At 36.0% G+C, this 8,904-nt stretch overlaps 1 protein-coding gene across 1 annotated transcript; it reads right to left on the bottom strand.

Moving 5' to 3' along the window:
• Positions 1-4,613: 4,613 nt before the first annotated feature.
• LOC115997023 lies at positions 4,614-8,370 on the bottom strand. The gene is made up of 2 exons (XM_031236475.1): positions 7,225-8,370; positions 4,614-5,211 (listed from the first exon to the last, which is right to left on the bottom strand). Exons 1-2 carry the CDS (start codon positions 8,204-8,206, stop codon positions 4,763-4,765), a joined length of 1,431 nt encoding a protein of 476 aa, XP_031092335.1. The 5' UTR covers positions 8,207-8,370; the 3' UTR covers positions 4,614-4,762.
• Positions 8,371-8,904: the final 534 nt, after the last annotated feature.

Here is an 8,904-nt window from a genome sequence, read left to right as displayed (position 1 = left end):
CAGTTCATATACACTGCAGTTACATTTCAACACAACTTCAGTTACATTTCAACACAACTATAGTTACATTTTGATATAACTACAGTTTCATTCGATAATATAAAAACACAAATGTGAAACTGTTATTCACTATTAGTTCATATACACTGCAGTTACATTTCAACACAACTACAGTTACATTTTGATATAACTACAGTTTCATTCGATAATATAAAACACAAATGTGAAACTGTTATTCAGTATCAGTTCATATACACTGCAGTTACATTTCAACACAACTACAGTTACATTTCGATATAACTACAGTTTCATTCGATAATATCAAAACAAATGTAAGGCAGTATCTTTTGAGATGAACTGTAGTGTCAATTACGGGCTCCGTCTCCCACTTACTGAAACGACGTCGTTTTGGAACAACGGTTTACGATATAAGAACTGCAACAAGTAGGGTGGGGATTCATTCTGCCAGGTATGCACGAATTTCGGCGTGGTCATGCCTACAACGTAGTACATTTTGTGTTTGCCTTTTTATTGTTGACGAGCTTGACCGTGCCATGCCCAACATCTCTAATTTGTTTGAATCAATAATTTACTAAGTTTTGAGATGAACTCTCCACCCTTTTACTCTACTCAAATTTCCTTTCATTTCCTACTTATTGTTAACACTAGTTTCGTTTAGATTAGTGTAGATGTTTTGTTCATCATTCATTTCAAGCTCAAGAACAAGCATTAGGTTATATAATAGCTATTTTACAAGGAGATTGAAAAGGTCACTAAACGAACAATTCAAGAATTAAATAAGACTACAATTATAATTAAGTAACTGAGTTATTCATTATGCCGTACGTCATTCAAAATGCCATTTTTCCAAGTATTAAATATATTTGTAGTATAAAAATTCAAAGATTAAGAGTAGATAATAACAAAATGCTTGTTGTTATGGGTGGGCGTTTCGGGATTCGATCCAATTTTATTTTTTTGTTTTGGTTTTGGTATTAAAAAAATGATACCATTCAGTTTAACATTATAGTTCGGTTCAGAATTGGTTCAGTTCAGTTTTAAAACCACAAATTTTAATATTTTCTAATTTTACTAACACACTACCAAAGTCCCCAAACAATACATATTCACATAGTCTACTAATTACCAAACATCAGTTGATTTTTTTGCACAACCAACTCTTCGGTTGGCTCACTTAGAATGTTTTATTAACAATATGAAGAATCAGCTATCTGTATAGTTAATATTTGGAGAACAAGTGTCAAGTATTGTAAAGTTAATTTTTTAACACAATCCATTATTGCTAGTGCACTGGAATTTTATTTTCCAGTGCACTAAAAAATAATTTCAGTGCACTGGAAATCAAAATTAGAATGATTTTAAAGCCATAAGATATCAAATAAAAAATTTAGGAGAGATACCAATGAGAATAGGAACTAAACGGCAGAGCAGAGGGACTTGGATTTACTTATTATTATTATTATTATTATTATTATTATTATTAAAAAACAAACGGTATTCGGTTCGGTTTGGTTCGGATTCTTTACCAAATTATTCGGTTCGACTTGATTTTTAATCGAATCGTTCGATTTACAAGAATCTATTACTGTTCAATTTTTCGGTGTACTATTAGTTCGGTTTAGAAAAAGATCGAACCGAACTTGTTGGGAAAATATTAAATGTTGTAGTTGTTGGCCTCGGAAGACTTTTCAGGGATATGGTGGCTTTGGTTATTCCAAATTCCAATTCAAATTATTAGTATTATATATATGTGTGTGTGGGGCATTTAAATTCAAAAATTAAGGTTGGATAATGACAAAAATGTTTCTTGTTGGGAAATATATTAAGCGTGGCAGTTGTTGACAAGGCTTTTCAGTAATATGTTTGTTTTGGTTTTAGAAAACTTGCAAATCAACTCTTTATTTGTGTTGATTAGACGGTGATGCATTTGCTCATTTATTTGCGCACATTTGAAGGTCTGTCAAATTAAAAGAATTGACTAATTGAGCCAATTATTACTTTTGACAAATTCACTTGTAGGTGTTGTGTAGACAAATTCCATGTAATGAAAAGAATTAATATCCTATAACTGGAAGGTCACTACAGAATTACATATATATTAATTGTAGAGGTAGTAAATGACCTAAATTTAACCAGCATAACTCATCATACACAAATTTTATTGTGGATCATGGTCCAAAATATTACTGTTTCTTTTAAAAAGAAACAATACTCATTCCATCTAATTGCAATTTTAATATATTTTATATACATTGCAGTCTTATTACAATATTACTAGAGTGTAATTCTAATTCCTCCTCCATCAATCTTCTTAATAACTCAATCTAGTTCAAATCCAACACCATATTTGCAAATAAAATGCATCAAAGATAGACCCCAATTAAAAGTCAGAAAGAAGGTTAAGTTTCATGATCGAATATGGTTTCTTAAAATCATCCATACATAGAATGCAACTTTGTTGTAATTCCACATGAACATACAGCTGATGAAACTAATGAGATAATTAAAGAAACTAAACTCTGTGGATCTACGGGAGGACCATATAATCATTGAGAAAGAGTTAATGTATACCAAGTATGGTAAAGTTGATGCTTTAAGGTCATTATTGTTTATACTTGTCCACAAAAAGTGAAATCTCTTACCCCAAGGGTCCTACAAGACTCTAAGGAAGTAAATCATAGTGACTCGACTGTGCATTAGGTAAGAATTCTAATACATAGTAGAAGATGCTCACAACTCACAAGGAGTCCGCGTCACTCCCATAAAGGTTGAAACTCCTATATATATTGCAATTGTTAGCTATTAGGACTTGATTCTGTATTATTGTGCATAATTTGCCATTCAAAAATCAAATGACTGAGCTATCGATGTGATCTAATTATTGTTTATCCAATTGTGTGAATGCATCAGCTTGACATATGAATGAAATAATTAAATGAACAAGCTAGGAGGATATATAGGCATAGTAGCAAGGCATACCGTTTTCCTTTCTTCTTTGGGTGCATCCTCTGATCAACTCATCATCATCTTCATCGAACTTATCTTCATTAGGCTCATCATCATCTTCATTAGACTCAGTAGGCTGCTAAACAGTAAATATGTTACTAGGTATGTTTGTAAGTAAACAAAATGTATTGTTTCAAGAGTTGAGTACAAGTTTGTGAATGTGCCCCTTGCTATTACATGGGCTCTAGCTTTTATGCTATAGAAGGTAATAGTTACATGGTAAATGCACCGGTCTCCTAATAACTACAACTTCTAGTGACATGGCTCTTTAGAATTGAGGCGCTTTCCTTCATAAGTGCATTGGCTCTCCATCACTCCTGCTCATTGATGAAATAGTGCTAATGAGTGAGTGGGCTCTTGCAACGTTCCACTTGCTATGCTCCTGGTTGTTACTATTTGACTATCTTTATTAAAATAAATTTATTTCTTGATTATCAAAGTTTGAGGAATTCATCTAACAATTGGCCAAGAACTTAATTGGTTGAGGATTGAATTCTTTTATTTAATAAAATCCTAAATTATTAATTTTTTTTTTGAGAAAAAGAACTTAATTCATTAAATCAGATAAATGAGGAGGAGTATCGAACCACTCCCCACAACCTATCAAAGAAACAGCTTCCCGAGCAACAATGTGGTAGTACGATTTGCAGATCGCTCAACAAAATAGAAGTCTACACCCTCAATCATAGATGCAACTAACTTCTTTAACATCATCATTCAGAAAACCAAAAGCAGAAATTCACTAATTGGGTTTTAACTATTTGTATAAGTATCTTTATTACATGAATGGTTAAAGCACGTGACTTGCTCTGAACGCCATACGGAGTAGTCATATAACCGTTAGAACGAACTCTTAATTTGGTTGGCAAGTTGAACTAATCTGCAAAACTAGTAATGGTAGTTGATTCATGTTCCTAGACTTTTCCATTTTTTTATTGTTAATTTGGTTTTCTGGTTTATGGTAATTTATTTGCTTAGCTTCCTGAGTTTTGATTTAATTATTTGACATTTGACTCTAGTACTTTTAATTATCAATGTTAATTATTTAGTCTTTAAATTGCCTAGTATCAATTCCATGTGAGTTCAACCCTTGATTTTGCACACTATTACTACAGTGATTCATGCACTTGTGAAGACTATATTAAAATTGTCCATCACCCGCCATGCGGCATGCGACATGCGACCACCCGCCACCATCCGTGCCATCCCTCCGCTTGCATTAGCATGTCTTCATCACCTGCCTAGCCACGCGCATGTAAGCTTTCAATACTGTGCCCTCCTTCCGATGGGGCGTCGTTGCCACACCATGGGGCACCCCAAGCCCGCTGGGGGAGGCATAGGTGGAGGTGGCCGGTCGTGGGGGGTTAGCGAATCTACCCGCCTGCCAAGTAGGGAATAAGTATAAGATGTAACACTTTTGTAAACAAGAGATGAAGTGGCTTGGTGGTTTGGGTTACGTATGGCAAACAAGAGGTTGCGAGTTTGAATTTTGTTCGATATGCCTTTTAGAAAAGATTATTATTAATTCTTGTTATGACATCTTATCCGATATGTCACTTCAAGAAATAAAAGTAAATATAATTTTAGGGAGTAAAAACAACATATATTTTTCATTAGAAAGAGAAGGAAAATAAATAGTCCAAATAATCTTTGATATAATGCATGCGTGTAAGAAGGCAACATTACTCATTTGTTAAAAGGGGTAATTGATAGATCCCCAGCCATACAATGCATGCTAACATTCAACAAGAATCCTCTTCATCTCATCAATCAGCCCCTGCATTTGCTGCCTAGAGTGTAATGGAGAAGGGTACACACAAGCACAGTCCAACTCCCCATCTCTAATGGTGTCAAAAATGGCGATGGTGGGGCCAATGCCATGGACAGAAGAGCAGCCAATGAAGTCTTCCACCCCAACTTCATGGCGGAGGTGGGCGGATTGGTCAGTGATGGCGATGGGGTCTTCAAACACAGAGAGAAAAGAAGTCCTCATGGATGAATAGGGGGTTAAGCCTGGGTTTTCTATGGCCTTGCCCATCAGGAAGTTCATATCAGCCATGTCACTGAAATGCTTGTTGTTGTTCTTGGCATTTGCAAAGGATGTGTAGGTCCTTTTTGCCAGTTCCCATATGTCTTCTCCTCCCTTGATGTCATGTGTGTTGAGGATAGCAGAATGATAAAACCCTGCATGCACCGTACCAACATTTTCTCATTATAGAATTATTAAGGTCAATAAAGCCTAACACAAAGCACCTAAGGCCATCTCCAATAAAGACTGATAAATGGTATTTCAGCAAAAAATTTGAAGCAGTTGACCTCCAATGAAGATATCAAAAGGACAAAATTTTTACGGTAGGTGAACTTTACTCTGCCTTATTTGGCACAAAATGTTCATCAATGGCAAAATTTTGAGAATTTTTTTCTCTCTTTTGCACTAATTCATTTTTATTAAGGGGGTGTTTGGCAAACGGTTGATAGCTTATAGCTGATAGCTGGTTGGTTTAGCTAGTAGCTGATGGCTGATTGCGTTAACTGGTTTGACCAGCTGGTTGTATTAGCTGGTTATAAAAAACTGTTTGGTAAATTAGGTGTTTACTAGTAGCTGATTGAATGTAAAATGACATTTAAGGATATTATTATTATTATTATTATAAAATAACAAACACACCACCCATTTAAAAGTAAATCTCATTAATTTTAAAGGATAAAATAGTCAATATACCCATTGTTTTCAACCAGCTGATACAAAAAGCTACATTCATTAGCTTTTCAATTTTCAGCTTATTGACCCAATAAGCTAAGGCCAATAAGCCATTTACCAAACACTTCAAAATAGGTTATTGATTGATCAAAAAGCTAAACTTGGTCAAATAAGCTAAAATTTAGCTTATAAGCCAATAACCAAACACCCCCTTATTCTTTTGAATCTTTTATGTTTAGGGTTATATTTACTTATTTTGTTAAATACTTAAACATAAATTGTATATTATTAAAAATAAATTATATCATTTGAAAGATTTTATCACGACGATTAAAACAAAACTAATACTCCATATTAAATATAGATTAATTAAAAATATAATGAATGTTATATGCTATATTATTCTGGAATAAAAATATTATTTGCATTATAATTATATTTTATATTAAAATAATTAAAGTATTAATATAAGAGTTTAATTTGAGAGAATACAAATTATTTTAGTGAAAGAATAAAATTTGGTGCAAAAAGTGTAAATGGGTTGGATATTAAAATAATAATAATAATGTAAAGATGTGCTAAGAATATTCTCTCTTTTTTTTTTTTGGCTTAAAATTTGATACTGAATTTTTTTTTTTAGTTGGAGATGCTTAATAATTAATTCAAGTAATTGGAGTTAGCAGGAAAGTGTGGACCAGATTAATCCAGGACAAAACGATAATGCTTTGACTGCCAAACAGATTCACAAAAAAATTCTATTACATGTATTTGGTATTTCTACTCTTTAATATGACAATTGATTATTATTATTATTTTTTCTTTTGAATACTACTAACTCTATTACAATGCAGTATACTACTTTCTCAACCTATTGAAGCACAAGAGTGCGTATTGCCTCCACTGAGGCTCGAACCCACCACCTCCCGTATAAAGGGAAGGGTTTGATGCCAAGGACCTTGTGGTACAGTCACAATTGATTATTATTAGTTATCTTCCTTTTATGAGTCTCAATGAAAATATAAACATCAAAATTGTGTGGACGGGTAAAAATTAAGAGTAAAATTTGAGAGTAAAAAATAATATTTTGCCTTCACAAAATTAATCAACACTCATTTAATTTCTAAGTGAGTGATTGTGGGTAAGACATAAGATTCCGTCTCACAATATAATAGTTCTACCTTTTTGCGTAGTGGCTCTTTATGAGTACCAATACTAAACCTCCTACCTAAAAGTGTTTACCAGAGTTTTACAGTCTTGTGAAGTGGCTACCTGTGAAGCAGACACCTGCACTCGCCTTCCTACCTAATAGGTTATGATTTATCTTTTTAAGGTGAGAGTTTCAGCTTCTTGTAAAGGGGTTTCTTATGAGCACTAGCATTAAAACTTTCTACCTAATAGGACACTGAATTTACTCTCTTAGGACAAAAGATTTGGTCTTTTGTGAGGCAGAGAAGGAGAATTAATGAAGATAAAGCATAGATGGGGATAAAACTAACCAGCATGGTTGGCGCTAAGCACGGGATCAAGAATTGAACGGCAGTCCATGAGGGTGACAACTGCATACTTTTCGTACCTATTATCCGGAACCTCTTTAGAAGCCCGGGCTGCAATCAACCCAGCCGCACTCAAAACCCCACACAATTTTATCCCTCTGCCTTCACACCCATCCAGAATCCGACGAGTGTCGTGTTTGCCCAACGTCAGCCGCGCCACCTGCGACGCCCGAGGAGATTCCGTGTCGTGGAAACCTATATTGGATAACCTAAACGAATTCAAAGAGTATCCCAGCATGTCCAATCCCCTTGCCCAAAACGGCTTGTTTGCTTTCCCGTTTGGAATGTAATCCTCTATTCCCAAACCCACATCGCCTCCGCTTTGTATTTCCCTTTGTGTCCCTTCCTCTTCCTGCCCGCCGTTGCCTACCAGGGGGGGCAGCAGCTCGGTCAGCAATGCGGCGGCGGTGGCGCGGTCGCAGGCTGACGTGTGCAGCCGGAGGGCCAGTGCCCGCTTGCCGCCGTTCAGGTCGTACACGGTGGCGAAGAAAGTGTCGGCGTCGGAGTCGGAGTCGGATGAAGGGTCGGGATTGTGCCAGGTGTTGCGATTTAATTCGTGCTCGAGGATGAGGTGGAAGTCCGAGACTGAGGAGGGAGCGGCGCGGCGGAGGAGAATCTCGGCCGTTGAGGGATGATCGTAGGGCTGGATTTGGAGGCGAGGAGTGGGGGGAGTGACGTAAGAGAAGGAATTGGTGGCGGCGTGGTAGTGGAGTTTGGAGTTGAGGATAGGGTGGGCAATTTGCAACTTCCTGAGGGCATTTTCGAGAAGTGGAATATCAATTGGTTTCGATAAGAGGATTGCCAACACCGTTATGCCCGTCCCACCGGGCACCGCTCTACACCAGCTATACTCAGTGCCTCCCACCGGGCGGCTCTTGGGCTGCGCCGCCTTTGCTGCGGCGGCAACGCCGTCTTGCTCCGCCATGAAATCTCGAAGCAGAGGCTCGGAGTTGGAGTGATAAGCGGAGAAAGTAGAGTTGCCCACTTTCCCTGAATTGAAATGGACAAATGGGGTGCAGCTAGGTAGCTACCTAGCTACACACGTGAATGTGTGAGTGAAATGTATACTTTAAGTGTACTTGTTTTTTTGGCCATATTTTATTGATGTACTCAATACAATTAATCTACTGAGTTTTCCAAAGGGTGATACATGTGGTCTGTGGATGTCTAAGTAGCTCTGGTAATCCTTTCCTTCATATCCAAAAATCTCATTATTGGAGAGGAAAAATTGAGGATGGTTCACACGTGAGAATTGGAGTCAGAATTAGAATTAAATACTTCGTAATAGTATGTGTTTTGGTGGAAGTATGTATTTTGCATGTTTGTTAGTATAGTGGAATTTGAATAATTATCAATGTTTGTTTATATATGGCCCTTGAGAATGAAGGTTTTAAATTACAAAAATAAAAGCATTAATCTAAACTTAAAAATCATATTACCAATAAGATTGAATTATATATACCTTTTTTTTTTATCAAGGAATGAGTTTTTAATTGAAAGGGTAATTAAATCCATAGTTGTGTTTTAAAAAGTTGTCAACCAAACACTAAATATGATTTTGATTCTCATTCCTAGTGTAACCCGTGAACCAAACACACCCAACAAATATCACTATATAATACA

Source organism: Ipomoea triloba, chromosome 1, assembly GCF_003576645.1.
Source record: "Ipomoea triloba cultivar NCNSP0323 chromosome 1, ASM357664v1".
In the NCBI taxonomy this organism is placed as follows: Eukaryota; Viridiplantae; Streptophyta; class Magnoliopsida; order Solanales; family Convolvulaceae; genus Ipomoea; species Ipomoea triloba.
Note: the sequence above shows the minus strand (reverse complement) of the source record. Positions and strands in the feature narration are given on the sequence as shown.

Excerpts from the sequence above, each read along its gene's own strand:
- LOC115997023 (XM_031236475.1), bottom strand. The coding sequence starts at position 8,206 with ATGGCGGAGCAAGACGGCGTTGCCGCCGCAGCAAAGGCGGCGCAGCCC. Across the intron at positions 5,212-7,224 it reads GCTTAGCGCCAACCATGCTG|GGTTTTATCATTCTGCTATC; the intron begins GTTAGTTTTATC and ends CGGTGCATGCAG.